The 19418-nt window shown below is 58.9% G+C and overlaps 2 protein-coding genes across 5 annotated transcripts; one reads left to right on the top strand and one right to left on the bottom strand.

The window, feature by feature from the left end:
• Positions 1-3094: 3094 nt before the first annotated feature.
• Positions 3095-14101, bottom strand: ATF6B (activating transcription factor 6 beta). Of its 2 annotated transcripts, none has more exons than XM_059715245.1 (16): positions 13975-14101; positions 13476-13552; positions 13153-13234; positions 12184-12275; positions 11954-12095; positions 11341-11505; positions 11035-11210; positions 10587-10772; positions 7004-7107; positions 6340-6504; positions 6151-6258; positions 5312-5399; positions 5033-5103; positions 4811-4922; positions 4454-4538; positions 3095-4115 (listed from the first exon to the last, which is right to left on the bottom strand). In XM_059715245.1, the coding sequence occupies exons 1-16, from the start codon at positions 14057-14059 to the stop codon at positions 3868-3870; spliced, it is 1986 nt and encodes a 661-aa protein (XP_059571228.1). In that variant the 5' UTR covers positions 14060-14101; the 3' UTR covers positions 3095-3867. The 2 variants fall into 2 exon arrangements, with proteins under 2 accessions (XP_059571228.1, XP_059571229.1); XM_059715246.1 differs by having other exon boundaries at positions 7004-7095; positions 13975-14100.
• A 1734-nt stretch (positions 14102-15835) lies between these two features.
• On the top strand, positions 15836-19345 carry FKBPL (FKBP prolyl isomerase like). 3 transcript variants are annotated; one of them, XM_059715250.1, is made up of 2 exons: positions 15836-16365; positions 17496-19345. In XM_059715250.1, the coding sequence occupies exons 1-2, from the start codon at positions 16203-16205 to the stop codon at positions 18596-18598; spliced, it is 1266 nt and encodes a 421-aa protein (XP_059571233.1). In that variant the 5' UTR covers positions 15836-16202; the 3' UTR covers positions 18599-19345. The 3 variants fall into 3 exon arrangements, with proteins under 3 accessions (XP_059571233.1, XP_059571234.1, XP_059571235.1); XM_059715251.1 differs by lacking the exon at positions 15836-16365 and adding an exon at positions 16790-16863; XM_059715252.1 differs by lacking the exon at positions 15836-16365 and adding an exon at positions 16809-16913.
• Positions 19346-19418: the final 73 nt, after the last annotated feature.

The following is a 19418-nucleotide window of genomic DNA, read 5'->3' as shown; positions in this document are numbered from 1 at the left end:
AGGAACAGAGTCACAGAGGGCGTCCCCTGACATCGGGCAAGAATGGGCAGCCTCCCGCCTTAATTAAGAGCAAGGCAGGACAGGTGGGTGGCGCACCCAAAGGCAGGTGGGGAAACTAGCACTGTGGCTAGTTGGGGAGCCCCACTATGCCACACTGACCCACAGCCTCTGTCCCCCCAGCCCAGCCAGTGCCCCTCACTCCCCCCCTTCAGTCCCTCAGGTCCCAGAAGAGCAGCTGAGACCAGGCACAACTCACTGCAGGGATGGAAGGGGGGTGGGGGGCTCCCAGGCCAGGTCAGCTGAGCCCAGAGCATCTGAGAGCAGGCACAGCTCATTGTACTGATGGGAAACCCTCCCCTCCCCCACCCAGGCTGGAGAGGCTGAGACTGGATGCAACTCACTGCAGTGATGGGGGAAGAACCCCAGGCCAGAGCAATAGAGCCCACTACAGCCAAGTCTGGGCACAACTCCTTGCAGTGATAGAGGCTTCCCAGGCCGGAGCCATGGAGCAGAGGACCACAGCTCCATGCACTGATGGGAAAATCTCCCTCCCCACCACCACTCAGGCCAGAGTAGTGGAAACCAGAGGGGCTGAAAGGGGAACCACAGGCAGGGCAATCAAGCGCAGAGGGAGCAAACCCGGGACCTCCCCCAGGCCTGAGCAGCCGAGCCCAGAGTTGCTGAGGCCGAACAAAGCTCACTGCAGCCGTGGGGGACCCCCATATGCCAGAGCAGTTGAGACCAGGCACAACTCACCACAGCAGTGCAGCCCCCCTTCCCCTGACCAGGCAAGAGCAACTGATCCCAGAGGGGGAGAAACTGGATGCAACTCACTGCACCCCACACGGGCATACACACCCAGGCCTGATTAACTGAGGCCAGAGCAGCTGAGATCAGGCACAACTTGCTACTGCGATGGGAAATCCTCCGCTATCCCCACACCAGACCAGACCAGCCAAGCCCAGGGTTGAGACTGGGCACAACTCACTGCAGCGGTAGAGGAACCTCCCCCGTCCAGGTCAGAGCAATCGGATCTTAAACAGCTGAGACCAAACACAACTCACTGCAGCAACAGGAGGACCTCTCCCCTCCCCAGGATGAGTGCTTGAGCCCAGGCAGGTCCACTGCAGCCATGAGGCCTCCAGGCCAAAACAATCAAGCTCAGAGCAGCTGACATGGGGCACAATTTGCTGCAACCATGGTGGGGACCCCCAGGCCAAAGCAATCAAGCCCTGAGCCGCTGAGACTGGGCGCAAATCACTGCAGCAATGAAAGCATCTTCCACCACCTCCCCCCGAACAATTGAGCCCATGGCTGAGCCTGGGCACAACTCACTGCAGCAATGGGGGAACCTTCCCCTCCCCCCCACGCCAGAGCACCTGAGCCCATGCATAACTGGTTGCTGCGATGGGGGGGTAGACGGACTCTCAGGCCACAGCAGCAGAGCCCAGAGCAGCTGACACCACACAACTCACTGCAGTGATGGGGGTGGGAGCTCTCAGCCAGAGTAACTGAGCCCAGAGCCTGTCACAACTCACTGGATGGAAGGGGGCACACCCAGGCCAAAACAACTGAGCCTGGGGTACAAGTCACTGCAGCCACGCGGGGCCTCCAGGCCACTGCAACTGAGCCCAGAGCAGCTGAGACTGGACACAGCTCCCTGCAGCAGTGGGGAAACGTCTCCCGCCTCAGACCAGAGCAACTGAGCTCAGAGTGGCAGAACCCAGGCACAACTCTCTGCAGTGATGGGGGAGCTTCTCCCCCCACCAGACCAGAGTAACCGAGCCTAGAGCCTGACACCAGGCACAACTCACTGCAGTGATGGGGGGGGGCTCCCAGGCCACAGTAACTGAGCCCAGAGCACCAGAGACCCAGCACAACTCGCTGCAGCTGATGTGAGACATGCCCAGTAGGGCTGTGCGAAATTTCACCAGCAGTTTCATTTCGGTGCTGTTTCAACACGTTTCGAGCTTGAAACAGCAAAATTGAAACAGAGAGCTTTGAAACAGCATCAAAATGAAAGGAGGCAAGTCGAAACGTTCCAACATTTTTTAAATGTTTCGAGTTTTGAAGCTCAAGCTGGGTTTACCTGCAGGGAAACAGAAAACAAAGGAGAGGGGGAAGAGCAGAGGAAGGCGTGTTCTCATTATTGACAATGTAGCCGGCCAGTGACTGTCCTGAGGTCTCTTCCACTCTCAGTGCTCTGGGGGAGGGATGGAAAAACTGCATAAGAGGCAGCACTGTTTGACCTGCCCTGCTCTCTGCCTTGGGGTCAGTTACTGAGCTGCGTGTTCCAGTTTTGCCTGTCAGCAGCTAGAGGAGCATGGCCCCAAAACACAGACTGCCCCTGCACCAATCTCCTTGACAGCTGGCAGACTTCGTGGCCTCAGCAGGGGCTAGCAGGTCTGTAGCTTTCACCCTGCAGCGCCTTAACACACACAGTGTCACCCATGTCACGAGTTTTGCTTCTCCACAGCTTGAGGTGCAGTTTCCCAAAAACCCCTGCATCTATCACCGTGAAACTTGGCAGGCTTCATGGCCTCAGCAGGGGCTAGCATGCCCACAGTTTTGACCCCACTGTAGCTTAACATGTACACGCAACATGAGTTTTGCTTTAAAGACTTTGAGGTGCCGCTTCCTCGAACCCCCTACACCTATCTCCTTGACACTTCGCAGGCTTCATGCCCTCAGTAGGGGCTACCATTCCTAAAAGTTTCATCCAAATCAGGCCAGAAATAACAAAGTTATAGGCTGTTTTGAGCTTCCCCATTATAGCCTACGGGTGAAACGTCGAAATGGCAAAACTGCTTCGATGAAACGAAACAGAACAGCAGTTTCAAATCGAAACAAAATGAAACACTGTTCCGCCGAAACGCAAGTCAAAACGGAACGGTGGTGTTTCGCACAGCCCTAGTGCCCAGTAAAGCAATCACAGCCAATAGGGCAACAATGTCTGCTTTGGTGGAAGAGTCCTGGGCACCTGGGTTCTCTGGGAGGGGAGCTGGGCCTGGAGGGGGAGAGCAGGGAATGCTGGGAGCCTGGATACCTGGGTTCTGCCTCCCTCACCCCCTCCCAATAATAAAAGGGCCCGAGGTCAAGGATCACACTCAACTTTATTTCTCCATATAAAAACAGACCAGGGATGGGGCTGGGGAGGTGGGGCCTGAGGCCTGGCCCCCATCACAGGCCACCCCCTTGTAGCTGGGAGGGCAGGACTGTAAAGGGGCAGAGCTGCCATAAAAAAGGGGTGGGGCTTAATGCCCTGGGCAGCCCCCATAGGAAGTGGGTAGCCCCATGACCTCACCCCCTCACCTTTTAAGGCTGAGGGCGGGGCTAAGTGCTAGTAGAAGGAGCTGGGAGGCATGTGGCCACACCACAAGGAAGGGGCTGAGTACCCCAGGAAGTGAAGTCACCCAGAACCACCACTTCTTCCCACAAGAAATGGTGGGTGAAGCTAAGAGGGTGGGGCTTGGCTGGGGAAGTGGGTCTAAGAAAAAAGGGTGTGATCTCACCCAAGGAGGCCAGTCAAGAGGCAGCAGCAGCAGCTTTGGTGAGTGGGCAGGGCTTGTGACCTCACCAAAGGGGGCATGGTTGAGCTAGCCAGGGGAAGGGCTAGGCTGAATGGATGGCACCAGAGGGGGTGTGGCCAAACAAGGGGGGGACAGAACGGGCAGGGTATGGAGGGGCATGATCTCACTGGGGGATGTGGCTTGGCCTGACACAGGCAAATCCTGGAATTATTCCATTTCAAGGCAGGGGACAGCCAGCTCCCAACTGGCTGACACCCCCCTCCAGGGGGTCCCCCCCCACAGGAGGGTGCAGGGCTTCCAAAGGAGGCAGGGCTACCCCAAACAACAGGAGCTGGGGCTAACCATCACCATAGCCGCTGAGGTAGAGGGGGCGGGGGGGCCGGCGGGCAGAGCGAGGAGCCCCACGGGGGGGCCGGGTGCCCACCGAGGATGCCTGAGTCCCGTTGTCCGAGGGGGCAGGGGCCTGGGGTCGGCGCAGGGAAGGTGGCACCGTGGAGCTCTTGATGTGGATGACGCGTGTGTCCATGACCTCACAGTCAATCTGCATCATGACCTCGTAGTCCCGCCCTGCACGGTATACACTCTCTGCCGGGCAGATGGACAGGTGGTGTTACCACAGCGACTGGACCCGGCTGGCTATGGGGGAGGGATACAATAGCCCCACCCCTGAGATCAGCTGGCTCTGGGGTTGGGCCAGGGCTGGGTAGAACAGGGTCTCCCCTGGAGATGTGGCTGGCTCTGCAGTGGGGACAAAAGGATTCCCTCCCCCAATCTCCCCCCTGAGATTTGGCTGGCTCTGGGGAGAGGCTGGGTATAACAGGGTCCCCCCTGTCCTGAATGCCCCCAAGATACAGCTGACTCAGGGGAGGGAAGAGCTGGGTGTAACAGGGACAGAAGCTACAGCTGGCTCTGAGGGGCCATACCATTGAGGGCCATGGCAGGCATGAGCAGTGACATCTTGGGCCGCGAGGTCTTGTTGTGGCTGATAGCTGGGAGGAGAAGGTGGTCCTGGGGTAGTGGACAGACATGAGGACCCGGGTGAGACAGATGGACAGGCAGCACCCACCGCTGCCCCCATGGGCCCAGGGAGGAGCCCCTTGCTGGGCCTGCCGCCTGCCCCAACCCCCCCACCCCATAGACCACGCCCTCCACCCTGAGCACAGCACCTCATGATGGACCCATCCACAAGTGCCCCTCCAGTCCCAGGGAGGGCACCTGTAAGCCCCCCCCTCCATCCTGGGCTGGCGCCCTCTTTTGGCCCTGCCCCCCGCCACACTCACCCGGCGGAAAGAGACAACGTAGAAGGTGTCCTCACGCCTGTCAATGGCATCCAGGAAATCATACTGCCCCCGCCCAGGACGCTGGTACACCTGCAGCTGGCTCAGTGCCGCCCTACAGCCGCCACAGGCAGAGGGGAGGGATGGACATCAGTGAAACCGTGATCCAGGTCCAATCCTGAGGGGATGGAGCCTGCCATCCTAGGTGGGGCAGCAGGCACTCACCTCTCGGGGTGCCTGGGGGCACTGGCTGGGACGTAGCGAGATGAACTGGGCTCTGGGCGGGCAGGAGATGGCTGGGGGAGGGGGAAAGGGAGGCAGTTAGTGATAGAGGTCAGGACTGTGCCTCACTTAGCACCAGTGCTCCCCTAGATAGGCCACAGAGGACTATGGGTAACCCCGTGGGGCAGCAAAGTAGAGCCTTGGTGCCTAGCCCCACCCTCTTGTGGCTCCACCCACTTCCCAGTGCACCGCCCCCCCCCCCCCCCCCCAGACCCTGCTCACCTGGCGGCCCGGGGTCTCACGGGCCTGCAGGGGTTTCCTCCGGTTGATCTGGTGGCGCCGGACCCAGCCGCTAAGCTCATCAGCCAGCCTGCAGGGAGGGGAAATGAGGGGCTAGAGCCACAGCCACCCTAGGGCATGCTGAAAGACACCAAGGCCAGCCCTGGGGGATGCTGGGATAGTTCCCAGACAAGGAAGGGCCTGGAATTGCACCCATGGGGATATTAATGCCCCCACCCCTGGAAGATTCTGGGATATGTTACCCAAGATCCCTTGGCCTTACTCTCAATCCCTTGAGGCCCAGGGCATGCTAGAATGTTGCCCTCCATCCCTTAGGAACTGGGATTACCCTAACGAAGATATTAATGTCCCCCACCCCAAGAATCCTGGGATACGTTATCCATGATCCCTGGCAACCAGAGGCCTGGGGCATGCTGGGCTACATTATGCACAATTCCTCTGGGCCTTAGCCTGTCTTGACAAATATTAATGGCTTCCACCAAGCACTCTCATGTAAGTTACCCATAATCACTTTCAGCTCGAGGCACAGGGCATGCTGGGATACATCACCCACTAACCCTCATGGACGCGACTGCTAGCTTGCCCACTGTGGGCAACCCAATACAATTTGGGGATATCCCCCCTCTAGTCCTGCCCCCCTGGGGCTGGGAGAGCCCAGGGTACTGCTGGACATGTCTCCTACCCCCAACTCCTCCCACCCAGGCCAATTCAATACTGGGGCGCAAAGCCTTCTGGGATGCACCCACTGTAGTCCTACCCCCACCAGGGCTGCAGGATCCTGAGGCATCATGGGATACGACCCCGCCAACCCCGTCCACTACCTGAGCGACTCCGTGCGGTTGAACTGGCGGCAGTCGGAGGCCAGAAAGAACTTGTCCAGGTCCCGCAGCATCAGGTCCTTCATCCCCGACAAGGGACCTGTCAGGTTCCTAGTGGGAGGGGGAGGTCAGAGGTCACCCTCAGGCTCCCTGAGGGGAGCAGGGGGGCACAATGGTGGGGAGGGCATGTACCTGAAGGGGGCCTGGGCTAGGCCAGGAGGGGGCAGGTCAGGCTGTGGTGCCAGCGTGGGCTCCACTGGGACCTCCTGGCCCACCTCCAGCAGGTGCCGGCGGCTGGGTCCTGGCTCCACGGCCTCCCCCGGCGGCTCCAGGTCTCCTGGGCGCTGCTCACTGATGCTGTGGGGAGGGTGGGAGGATGAAGGCAGCACCCAGGAGATGTTAGGATTTGGTACCCACAATCCCTTGTGAGTGTGGGACTTCTGCTGGCTGTGCCTGCTAAGAGGTCACCCAGGGGGATGCTGGGACTTCCCCTGCTGGCCATGCTAAGAGAACAATTCCCAAGGCATTCTGGGATACACTGCCCACAATCCATTGCCACTGCTGCCCAACTGCAGGGCAGCTCCCAGAGGATGCTGGGATATATTACCCACAATCATTTTTCAGTAGTAACCATGTCCTTGGGAGCTTAGAGTCCACTCCCAGAGAATACTGGGATACATTACCCACAATCATTTGGAAGTGCCAACCAGGTCCATGGGAGTTGAAGGGACCTCCCACAAGATGCTGGGATACATTACCCACAATTCTTTCCCAGCAGCAACCACGTACATAGCAGCTGAGGGACAGCTTGTAGAGGATGCTGGGATACATTACCCACAAGCTTCCAGGATCTCACCTTATGGGCCCAAAGTTGAAAGCAATGAAGAGCAGCACAACCATGATGCAGACGACTTTCCGGTTCCCTGAGCCAAACTTCAGCTCCGTGTTCTGGAGGGGAGACTGGTTCAGAATGGTACAATCCTTGCTCTCCCCACACATAGGAATCAATTAGCCAGCCCCCATAATGGTACATTCCAGCAGACCTCTCACCCCATCATCCTGATGGCACAGCCCACCAACTCCCCCCATAAGGATGCCATAACTGTACTCCCCCCCACACACACAAAATGGTACAGCCCCCCCTTCATAGTGGTAGGTGCTTCATGCTAGGCTCTTTCATTATGAGCCATGGGGGGGGTGCTTTTATGCCTGGAATGCTCCACTGCAGTGGTGGGCAAAATGTGGCCCATCAGGCTGTTCTACCCGGCCCACAGGGCCCCTAAAAAATTTAGAAAATAAATATTTATCTGCCCCTGGCTCCCTGTCACGCAGCCCTCAATGGCTTGCCAAAACTCAGTTAGTGGCCCTCTGCCTGCAATAATTGCCCACCCCTGTGAGAAGGAAGCACAGTATTATCTCTTCCCTGCTCATGTTGATAGCACAATGGAACATCCCGCTGAAATGGCACCCCCATTGCAATGGAACTTCCCAGCAAAACACCATTTCTGCAACACCCCCACAAATACTGCAATGGAACATTCCACTAAGCCTTTGTTTGGCTTGTAGTGGCACAACCGGATGGGATCCATTTTTTCCATTATAATGCTTATGGGGAGGTCAAGATGATAGTTCCAACAAATTAAATGTATGTATTCTTTCCCCCTTTCCCACATGCATGAGTGGGGGGGGGGAAGAATACAATGGACTATCCCTGATGAGATGCAACCCCCCCATCGTAATGGAATGATCCAGTAAGAGGCAACTCCCAGTTGTCACAATGGACCATTCCCAAAAAAGAACCTCCAAACCCCCTACAATGGGTCTGATGGTAGGACCCAGCAGACTTGCATTGCCCTCCTGCAAGGATCATAATAGTGCAGCCCAGGAAGAGACTTAGCATGCTCCCACACAATGGTGTATCCCATAATACAACCTGCCACCCCAACACAGTGGGTGTAATAGTACCTCCCAGCAGACTTATATCAGCCCCCCACCAAGATTGTAATGGTACAACCCAACAAGATCTACCATCCCCCTCACACATGCAGACAATGGTATATCCCATTCTGCAATCTATACAGTGGATCTAATGGTAGCTTCCAGCACTTACATCACTCCCCCTGCTAGGGTCATAATTGTACAACCCAGGAAGAGATCTACTACCCCCACACACATACTATGGTGTATCCCATAATACAACCTGTCACCCCCCCCTCCCCCCCCCCCGACACACACACACAGAGTAGATCTAATGGTACATCCCAGCACTTATACTTCCTCCCCACCTTGCAAGGATCGTGGGAGTACAGCCCTAAAAGACAGGTACCATCCTTCCCCCAAAAACACTGTTTCCTCCCCCTCTACATGGTCCACCCCAAGATCTAAAGCACCCCCCCCCAGCTTATAATGAAATAGTCCAGCAGGAAGCACCTACCACTGTGATTGGGAGACTGGGAAATTTAGTGAAGGATGTACCATTACAACAAAGTAACAGGGGGGGGGAAGCCTGCAGGCTTCCTCTTGGGATGTACTATTATGATGGAAAGGTACCTGTTTGCTCTTGGGACATACCACCCAGAGGCAACTGGGGGGAGCCTCCTGCCCTGCTCATGTACTACTCTCCCCCCCATGGGATGAACCACTCCGATCCAATACAAGGGGGTGACTACTTGCTACTGAGATACACCACTGTGGCTACGCTGGGGGGAGCCAAGAACTGGGAAACACCAATATAGAACCCACTGGGGAGGGGGGGTGGAAGCCTGATGGAACACAACACTGTGACTCAAAACGGTGGGTGTGGGGGGGGGGGAAATGGACTGTACCACTACAAGTAAAAGGTTCCAGCTTGCTCATGGCATGTACCACTACCCCCAAAACAAGAGGAGCAATTTATTTCCCAATGGACTGTACTACTATAGCCCCCACATGCTGCTGGCAGGTACCAATGCAACCCTGCAAAGAGGGGGGAAGTCACCTTTTCCATGGAGCACACCACTAAAACCTCCAAGAGGTGAATTTTGGTACTACAACAGAAAGTACCATTATGCTTCCAGCTGGATTGTACCATCCCAGCAGCCACATAAAGGCTCCAGCTTGCCTATTCCAGCACACCTACAGCCTAGGGAATGACCTGCTGGGTGGCACAGAGGTGGAAAGGGATCTTGGAGTCCTAGTGGACTCCAAGATGAACATGAGCCGGCAGTGTGACGAAGCCATCAGAAAAGCCAATGGCACTTTATCGTGCATCAGCAGATGCATGACAAATAGGTCCAGGGAGGTGATACTTCCCCTCTATAGGGCGTTGGTCAGACCGCAGTTGGAGTACTGCGTGCAATTCTGGGCGCTGCACTTCAAGAAGGATGCGGATAACCTGGAGAGGGTACAGCGAAGGGCAACTCGTATGGTCAAGGGCCTGCAGACCAAGCCCTACGAGGAGAGACTAGAGAAACTGGACCTTTTCAGCCTCAGCAAGAGAAGGTTGAGAGGCAACCTTGTGGCTGCCTATAAGTTCATCACGGGGGCACGGAAGGGAATTGGTGAGGATTTATTCACCAAGGCGCCCCCGCGGGTTACAAGAAACAATGGCCACAAGCTAGTAGAGAGCAGATTTAGACTGGACATAAGGAAGAACTTCTTCACAGTTCGAGTGGCCAAGGTCTGGAACGGGCTCCCAAGGGAGGTGGTGCTCTCCCCTACCCTGGGGGTCTTCAAGAGGAGGTTAGACGAGTATCTAGCTGGGGTCATCTAGACCCAGCATTCTTTCCTGCTTATGCAGGGGGTCGGACTTGATGATCTATTGAGGTCCCTTCCGACCCTAACATCTATGAATCTATGAATAACATCTATGAATCTATTACACACACCACTATTTGCAAAACAGTGGGAGAGCTATTTCCCTTTGGGCTGTACAACTATGGTCCCCTGCTTGCTGCTGGCAGCTACCTTTGTAACCCCACAGGAAGAGCAGGGGCTCACAGAAGGTACCACTAGGACCTCACAAAGAGGGGACTGTTGATGCTACAATGGAAGATACCATTAGGCTGCACACAGAAGTTACTCCTGGCCAGAATGTACCAGTGTAGCCCCACAGAGGTGATCCCAGCTTGCAATGATGTGTCACTATCCCCACAACAGGGGGGAGGTATCAATTTCCCTTTGGGCTGCACCACTATGGCCCCTACCTGAAGGGGGGAATCCTTGCCTGCAGCTAGCATGTACCATTATGACACCCTAAGGGGGGGGGGTCACAGAAGGTACCAATACAAACTCACCTGGTTGGGTTTGGTTACCAATTAAAACTATGATGCTGCAAACATGGTATGAGTGGTCATGGCTGGGGCGTACCATTCTGCCTCACAGAAGAGGAATTTGAGGCAGCCCTCCAAATACTGGGGTGCCCCTGCCCCTACCACCCTCTCCCAAGCTGAGGCAATTACCTCGCTGAGCACACCGTCGAGACGGCGGCGGAGGACAGCATTCTCCCGCCGCAGGCGCTCGTTCTCGGCCAAGGCCTCATGCAGCCGGGCCTCCAGGCCCTGCAGGTATTCCTTCTTCTTGCGGCGCGACTGGCAGGCTGACTCCCGGTTCTTGATCATGCGCTGTTGCCGCTTCAGCACCTTCATCTGCAGGCGATGGGGGAGTGAGGGGCACTGGCATAGCTAGGAGTCTGCAGGTCAGGAGTGAGGGGCACGGATAGGGTTAAGAGATGCAGACTGGGAGTAAGGAGCACTCTGCAAAGCCTGGGGAGGACAGGGGCTGCAGGTCAGGAGTGAGGGACACCAGTGGAACTTGGGAGTTGTGGGTCAGAAGTGAGGGGCAGGGTTGGGGGGGGAGGGGGAAGGAGCACCTTCAGGGCTGGGGCAAGGTAGTGGGGGGGCTACTCACGTCAATCTCCTGGGCACAGGACCCCACCTGCCCTGGGGCCGGGACAATGGTCTTGGCCTCGGGCTTGGGGGGCTTCCCTGGGGGCCCCTCAGGCCCTGGAGCCTTCACTTGGAGCAGCCCCGAGACCGGCAGGTGCAGCAGCTCAGACGATGAGAGCACGACTGGCGGTGCCCGCACTGTCAGGGGGAGGGGGACAAAGGGGAGCATCAGGACCCTGTAGCCCCCTGACCCCCACCAGAGCTGGGGGGGGGGGGGCAGATCCCTGTTCTCCACCGCCATCCCCAGGTGATGCCCCCCCCAGGGTACCTGCAATGGTGGGGGGCTGACCATGGGGCAGAGGCTGCAGCAGCAGAGCCTGGCCAGGGGGAGCACTGGGGGGCATGGGCACAGCTGTCACCACCAGGGGCTTGGGCTGCAGGGGTGGCTTCCGGCTCAGCCCCCCTTCAGGCTTGGTTATGGGCACCGGCCGCCCTATGGAAGACACAACGTTAAACAGAGGAGAGGGGACTGATTCCCCCCAAAACTCTGCCCCCCCAGCCCCAGCCCTGCAGTTCCTCCCAAGCATCCAGCCCCTGCCCTCAGCCCCCCTCCCCGCGTGCTGTGTACCCAACACCCTGCCCCCAGCCCATCCAGCCATCTGCTACTGCACCCCGCAGCCCTCTGCACCCCACAGACAATGTTCCTGCTGTGGCGCCCCCACTTGCCCCTACCCCCCAGTGTGCCTACTGGCAGCTTGCCCTGGCCAGCCAGCTCCTGTCCCTCCCAGCACCCTAAACATGGGAGCCCCCACATCTACCTGCACCCCCCTAGACTCCCCCAGCCAGTGTTCCTGCCTCCATATCCCGCCTCAGAGCCCCATACTAGAAGCCCCCCTGCCAGTCAGCACTCGTGCCCCAAGACCTCCCCACCCTGCAGGTACCTGGGGTAGCCTGGGCATCTGAAGGGGGCACAAGGCTGATGTGGACAGTGCTGCTGGGGGGGGCGAGGACATCGCCAAGAGCGCAAGGGGGAGTGGGTGGCTGCTCCATCTTTACGCCCAGTGTCTCCGCCAGGGAGGGGGCCTTGTAGGGGAGGCAGAAGAGGGGGACAGGGCTGAGCCAGGGGAGGTGTAGCCTGGGGGGCTGGGAGGCATGGGGGGGGGGTACGTACCATTGCCAGGGGGTCAGAGGCAGAAGAGAAGCTGGAGGAGTCAGAGCAGTGGGACGAGGCTGGCGACACAGGCTCTGACTTCACCTGCAAGTCTGGGCGGGCAGAATAGAAACAGTGCCCTGGCATATCCCTCCACCAGCACCCACAAGGCTCAGCCCTGTCATACAAGGCTCACCACCCTCTACCTGGCATCACCCAGCCCCATAACACTCATGTATCTCCCTTCCCTGGAAACAGCTAGTGCCTCAGGTCCACCGTGCTCACTGGGCCAGGCCCCGTCGCACCCTAATATACTTCACCTGGCATGGCCCAGCCCCCCGGCTGGGCTCCATTATGCTGAGTATCCCTCCGCCTGGTGCAGTCTACGCCCCAGCACTTGGCCCCGAAACACCCATGTATCCCTCTGCCAGGTTCCATGGCTCAGCCCTATCATGTACCCCTTATGCCAGTGCCCATGTATCCCTCCCCCTGGTACAATCCAGGCCCGAGGCCACTGCACTCAGGTATCCCTATGCCTGGCACAGCCAATACCCCAGCCCCATCATGTCCACATCACCCAGCCACTGGCTAAGGCCCATGTATCCCTCCACCTAGCACAGGCAATGTGCTAGTCCCAGCACACCGCCATATTCCTCCACCAGCAGAGTCCAGGCCCCAAAGTTCAGCCCCATCCCACCCACATATCCCTCCACGAGGTACAGCCCAGGCCTTAGGGGTCAGCATCACTATGCCCACATATCCCTCCACCTGGGTCAGCCAATCCTCCAAGTATATCATACTAGTGTATCCCTCCATCTGACACAGCCCAGACTGCGTGGTTCATCCCTGTCACATCCACATACCCCTCTGCCTGCTCCCGAATACCAAGCCCCTCGAGGGACCTACTCATACCCATATCCCTCCACCCCACCCTGCTCCCCAAGCTGCCCCCCAACTCCTACAAATCCTCCTCAACACCGCTCCCCTTACCCAGGAAGAGGCTGATGGGTGATGTGTCCCACGGCGGGTCCGGGGGACTGGTGTCCATGTCCAGGCCAAAGGAATCATCAAACTGCAGGGCAAAAGTAGGGGAAGAGTATCAGGGTGAAGGAGTAGCTGCTATACCTCCCCTCCCCCACAATCTATTGGAGCACAGACACCCCCACAGGGTCCTGAGTACATGGGAGGGTGGTTGGGGGGCATCAATATATGACCCTCCAGGCATGGCAGGGCCCCATGAATGGAGCAACCCCCATAAGAGGAGGTGGGGAGTCAGGGGAGGGGGACCAGGTTGGGTGGGGGGCAGGACTCACCAGGGTACATGGCTCCAGGGAGGGGAAGAGGGCGGCGGGCTCAGCCCCATCATCCAGGCAGCTGTACAAGGGAGCATCTGGGGGGGCAAGAACACACAGGGGCAAGTATGAGGGGCAGAGACCTCCATAGGCCACACCCACCTGCCTGCCCAGCTCTGCCCTCCACCTAGGCTGCCCCCCACCTCTATAGCCCCGCCTCCTTTGTCCCATCCAGGCTCCGCCCCACGCCCATTCAGCCCCGCCTCCACCGCCCAATCAAGCTTCTTAGCCCCGCCCTATTGGTGAAGCCCCACCCCCGGCCCAGTTAGCCCCGCTCCTGTGCCCCCACAAGGCCTCTTAGCCCCACTTCCCACCCCGGCTCCTCCCCCCGCTCTCTTGGCCCCGCCCTTCCGGCCAAGCCCCACCCCAGCCCAATTAGCCCCTCCCCTCGCCCCCACGCGGCTCCTTAGCCCGGCCCCCGCCAGCCCAGCCCAGCCCTCCTGGCCCAGGCCCCACCCACCCCAGTCCTCGCTGCTTAGCAGGTTGTCGGCACGGAACCGGCCCGCGTCGCTGAGCAGCGGCAGCTCCGAGGCCAGCGCCGCCATCTTCCCGGGAAGCCCCGCCCCTCCGCTGCCATGGCAACGGGGGCGCCCAATGGTAGCAAACCGGTCCTGCTACCCGGGCCAATCACTGTGAAGGAGCCGGCGTGGGCCAGCCAATCGGGAGGCGACTTCCGCCTCCTGGTCCCTCCTCCCTTCCAGGAAGCGGGTGAGGATGAAGGAGGCATGCCGACGGCGGCGCGGGGGCTGAAAAGAACAATAGGCATGCGCCATACGGACTGCGCTTGCGTAGTTGATCGGTTTGGACATGCGCATGCGTTGGAGGCCCCCCCCCCGTTAATGTGCCTGTGTCAATTCCAGACCAGCTGCGCATCATACCCTCTATTACCAGGCTTGCTGGAGGCTCCTAGTGCGCCTGCGCCTGCCCCGCTGCCTCCTGGGAATCATAGTTTTCAACCCCTTCCTGGAGATTTAAAGGGCCAGTTACAGAAGAAGCCCGAGCCTGAGCGTAGCGGCGTTCACTTCTCCCACCCCCAAGGCAGTGGGCTTGAGCCCTAGAGCTGGGTTGTACTCCGGGGGTGATGTCACCAGGAGTTATTTCACTGCCCTTGCCTGTGCGGTCAGCCCGGCAATACAGCTGGCTGGCTTTTAGTTTCTCCCCCCACCCATGACATCACTCCTGTGCACATGACAGTGTGATGTCACAGCCCTGTCCTCCCCACCCCCAGCAGCCAATCTGGGACGCATGGAGGCTGGCACCCACACACACACACAAAAGGAGAGACCCTCTGACCTCCCCCAGCCAGTACCCCTCAGTGCACGACAGGCATCTTGTACATGCCCTCCCCATGCCAGCCCCAAATCCAGGGTGCAGCTCAGTAGGAGCCAGCCTCTTGCCATGAAGCTGGGACTTGCCCTATGATCCCCTGTTCTGCCCCCAGCAGGCCGGCAGCACCTTCAGCGGGGTGCCCCAGGAACCCTGGAGCAGGGCCAAGTCACCCCCAGGGGGCAGAAACACCCCCCACCCCCAGAGGGGCACAACAGCTCTCCAGTCACCTGGGAAGGGAGAAAAGGGATGAATCTGGGGGTACTGGCCCCATAAAGCACCCCATTCCCCCACCCCTGCCCCGCCGAATCCATGATCCCCAATATAGCCAAAGAAGCTGTATTTTAGCGGCTTCAGAAAAGCTCTCAATAATCCCCCCAAGACAAGAGGGAGGGTTTAGGGGTGCTGCCACCTGCTGAGCTTTGGGAGGGGGGTCTAGGGAAAATCCAAGGGCAACTGGGTGGGGTCTAGAGAAGGCTGGTTTTGGGGTGCAGGGGAATGGGGAACCCCCAAAATAGAGGACGGCGCCACGCTCTGAGGCTGCCAGGCCCCCCATACAGGGGGAGCTGGGGCACAAACAGGGAGGGCAGCTGGCTCTCCCAGCCCCTGGCTTCCAAAGATGTTGCCGGGGGGGGGGGGAGGATTCTGGGTTATGTAGTTAGTTTCTTAAATCGCACCCTCCCCACGTGCCCCCCACACCCAGATGCCTGGGTCCACACCCTACCGGAGCTGGGGGGAGGCGAGGCAGCACTCACAGACCCACAGTTCTCCTCCCATTGCAAACAGCCCCCCGCCCCTCAGATGCCTGGGGCCCCTTGAGCCAAATAAAGGGAACAGCATCCCTCCCCACACCCCCCCCCCACACACACACACACCCGTCTTGCCCCCGACCCCTGGGTCCACATGTCTCCTGCACCCCACAGTGCCCCCAGTCCCCCCCATCTGCCCCTCAAACTCAGGGTGTTGCAAGGAAACTCAAATCTGGTCATGTCAAGTTGACCAGACTCCCAGAAGTCTTTTCGAGATGACTCAAAATTGGCAGTGATTGTGGCCTAAAGTTAACCCCAGTAAAATGCCAGGGAATGTGCAGCGTTGAAAACAATGGAGCAACAGAGCCTTAACATAGAACCATAGCGTGGTCATGTTGGGGAGTAATTAATTTGGGGATGGGAAAATAACAGGAAAATATTCTCAAGGTGCAAGGGTGTGCTATTGTATTTTTAGGATCTGTGAGCCAAAATATTATATAACAAGCTTGGCTAGCAATGATAATGGTGATGCCACGAAAGGGTTAAACAGCCTGAGCAGGTGAAGTCAGAGGTGGCTGTTTGCTGCTGCGAGCTGTGGGAGCCATCTGCACCGATGTCGAAAGGAGCAGCCCTTCAGACCCGGAGCAACAGCGCAACCCGGGCAGCTTTGCCAGGGCGGGCGGCTGCGGGAGGAACTCCTGCGTCACAGCTCTCGCCAGGCGGCGAAGTCACCTTAACGCGCTCAGTCCGCTGCTATGCTGGCGATCCCAGCCAAGGTGACTCCTTGTACTCCGGCCGTCCCCGCTGATGAACTGCTTTGTGCCTAGCAGATGTTTTGTAGTCAGCGTAGCTTCTGCCTGGTTGTCGGGCGAGTGCCGGTGGCTAATCGCAGCGCTCTCCTCGCCCGCAGAGCAGAGGGCTTGGATGAGTTTCAGCCCAGCACAGGGGACCCCCCCCGCCACACAAAGAGCCCTGGCAGCCCCTTATCTGGCCAACCCCGAGACCCATGGGTGGGGGTGGATGTTGGGGTCCCCCTTGCCCCCCAAAGCCATGTGCTGCTTTGAGAGAGTTGTGACCCCCCCCCCCCACACACACACACACACACACACACTACTGCAGGGCAGGATTGTGCTTTTTTGGGAGCCTTCTGTCCAGCACTACTTTAGGGCAGGCTTGGGCCTAGTTGTATAGGCCCCGTCGCTAAGGAAGTGATGTCAGCAAAAGAAGGGGGAGGGAAAAGCTGGAAACAGACAGAGGGACGGAGCTGCTGCTAGGTTACGAGATACCCTCGCCATCTGCCCCCCTTCCCTGGGCGCTGCAAGGGGTGGGGGGCAGTTGTTTTTGGGGAGGGGGAGATGGGAGCCTGGACGCCTGGGTTATCTGGAGAGGGTGGGGGAGGTAGAGCAGGGGGAGGTGGGTGCCGGGATGCCTGGGGTCTTTGGGGGAGGGGGGAGGGGATTGGGGGGGAGGGGCTGGGAGCCAGGAGACCTGGGGTCTCCGGGATGGGAAGTGGGGGTGGGGGGGCTGGGAGCCAGACACTTGGGGTCTCGGGGGTGGGGGGGCTGGGAGACGGACACTTGGGGTCTCTGGGATGGGAAGTGGGGCTGGGGGTGGGGGGGCTGGGAGACGGACACCTGGGGTCTTGGGGATGGGAAGGGGGGGAAGGGACAGGGGGCTGGGAGCCAGACACCTGGGGTTGCAGGGATGGGAAAGGGGGCTAGGGGGTAGAGGTGGGGGGCTGGGAGCCGGACACCTGGGGTCTTGGGGATGGGAAAGGGGGCTAGGGGATAGAGGTGGGGGGCTGGGAGCCAGACACCCGGGGTCTCGGGGATGGGAAGGAGGGCTAGGGGTTAGAGGTGGAGGGCTGGGAGTCTGTCTAACCATCACCCCCTACTTTCACTCCCAGGAGCTGGTGCTCTCCAACCCCACCCCTTTCCCCCCACTGCACCTGCCCACACACTGACCAGGGAAGAGAACCACACTCTGATTGGCGGAAGGGAGATGGAGATGATGGAAGCAGCCAATGGGAAGAGAAAGCCCCCAGGAGCAGCCAATGAGGTGCAAGCAGCTGGTGGAGGTGCTCAGTCCCCAGGAGAAGGCTCCGGGGCCCTAGAGGAGCAGAAGGACAACCAGGGAGCAACCAATAGGAATAGAGATGCCCTGGGAGTAGCCAATGAGAGCACAGTGACCCCAGAACCAACCAGTGAGGACACAGCCAACCCCAAACCAAGCAACCAGACCCCAATGACCTGGACCAGCCCAGACGGGGCCTTCACCAAGCTGGTGTTGGAGGCTGGGCACGGCCTGGCACGGCCCACCCTGGGGTGCCGCTGCCAGGTGCTGCTGCAGGCACCACCAGGGACCTCCCTAAGCTACCCCACGGGGCACTGGGCTGAGATCCAGCTGGGCCATGGCCCCACAGCCTGGGATGACTTGGTGGATGCCTGCCTGGAGAGCATGGCAGCGGGGGAGCGGGTGCAGCTGCAGGCACAGGCCGGGGGCACTGTGGACGTCTCCCTGAGCTCCTTCCTGCCTGCACCTGAGCTCTGGGAGCTGCCACCTGGCACACAGTGGGCCCTGGCCCTGGGCCATAAGGCCCTGGGCACCGAGCGGTACCGCCAGGGCGATGTGGGCACCGCTGCCCGCTGCTACACACGGGCCCTGCACCTGGCAGTAGCTGCAGGGCCCCAGGCCTGGAGCCCAGGCACCAAGGCTGAGCTTCATGCCAACCTGGCAGCCTGCCAGCTGCGCCTGGGGCAGCCAGCCCATGCCGCCCGCAACAGTGCCAAGGCGCTGGCGCTCAGCCCCAGCCATGCCAAGGCACGGTACCGGCAGGCTCTGGCCGCCGCCGCCCTCGGCGACCTAGAGGCCGCAGCCGAGGACCTACGGGCCCTGCTGGAGGCTGACCCAGGCAACACAGCCGCCCGCCGAGAGCTAGGCAGGGTGGTGCGGCGGGCGCGGGAGCGGGATGCTCACCTGGCCAAAGCCATGAGCAAGCTATTCCAGTGATTCCTGGCAGGGCCCCTGATCCTGGTGTGATTCGGAGACACTGCCTGAGGATGGAGGCAGGGTGTGTGGCCTCCTAGGGGCCCCAATCCTGGCCTGACTCATGGGCACTGGGTAGTGGTGGAGGTGGGGCCTGTGCCATGCCAGAGGGCCACAATCCTGGCCTGATTCAGGGACACTTGCTGGAGATAGAGGGAGGGGATCTGTGTTCTCCAGAGCATAGTTTCTCAACCTGTGTTTTGCATACCCCTGGGGCACAGGCAGGGGGTACGCAGCTACCCCAACACTCTCTCTCTCGCCCTCTTTTCCTCTCTCGCCCTCTTTTCCTCTCAAAATTACAGCAAAAAATTTGGTGGGCCACACATTAAAATTCCCCGGTAATAATTTGGTGTGTTGCACTTCGCGTGGCAGTGGGTTCAGCCCTCCTAGCTTTGGGCAACATCACTTCTAGCCCAGGTACATACTTGAGTTGTGCACCCCTGGTGTAAAAGGTGGCCACCCTACCCGCACCAGATCAGACATCTGTCATATCACAGCCTTATAGAGACAGCATATAGCACACATTAGTCTAAAATATAAAATCCCCTGGAAAATTGAGTGTTGGGGTACTGATTAAAATTTTCAGAAGTAGGGGTACTTGAACTTGAAAGGTTGAGAAATACTGCTCCAGAGGGCCCCAGTCCTGGACAAATCTGGGGGAGGAGATGCAGAGGGCCTGTCTGGAAATAAAGGACACTAATTAAATGGAAACTAATTGAGTTCAGTTGTTTTTTCAGGCTAGGGGGATGGGAGCAGGAGCAGCAGAGGATAGGCATTGGCTGGC

This window comes from Alligator mississippiensis, chromosome 11 (genome assembly GCF_030867095.1).
Source record: "Alligator mississippiensis isolate rAllMis1 chromosome 11, rAllMis1, whole genome shotgun sequence".
Taxonomy (NCBI): domain Eukaryota; kingdom Metazoa; phylum Chordata; order Crocodylia; family Alligatoridae; genus Alligator; species Alligator mississippiensis.
The sequence above is the reverse complement of the archived record's forward strand: the minus strand, read 5'-3'. Positions and strand labels throughout refer to the sequence as shown.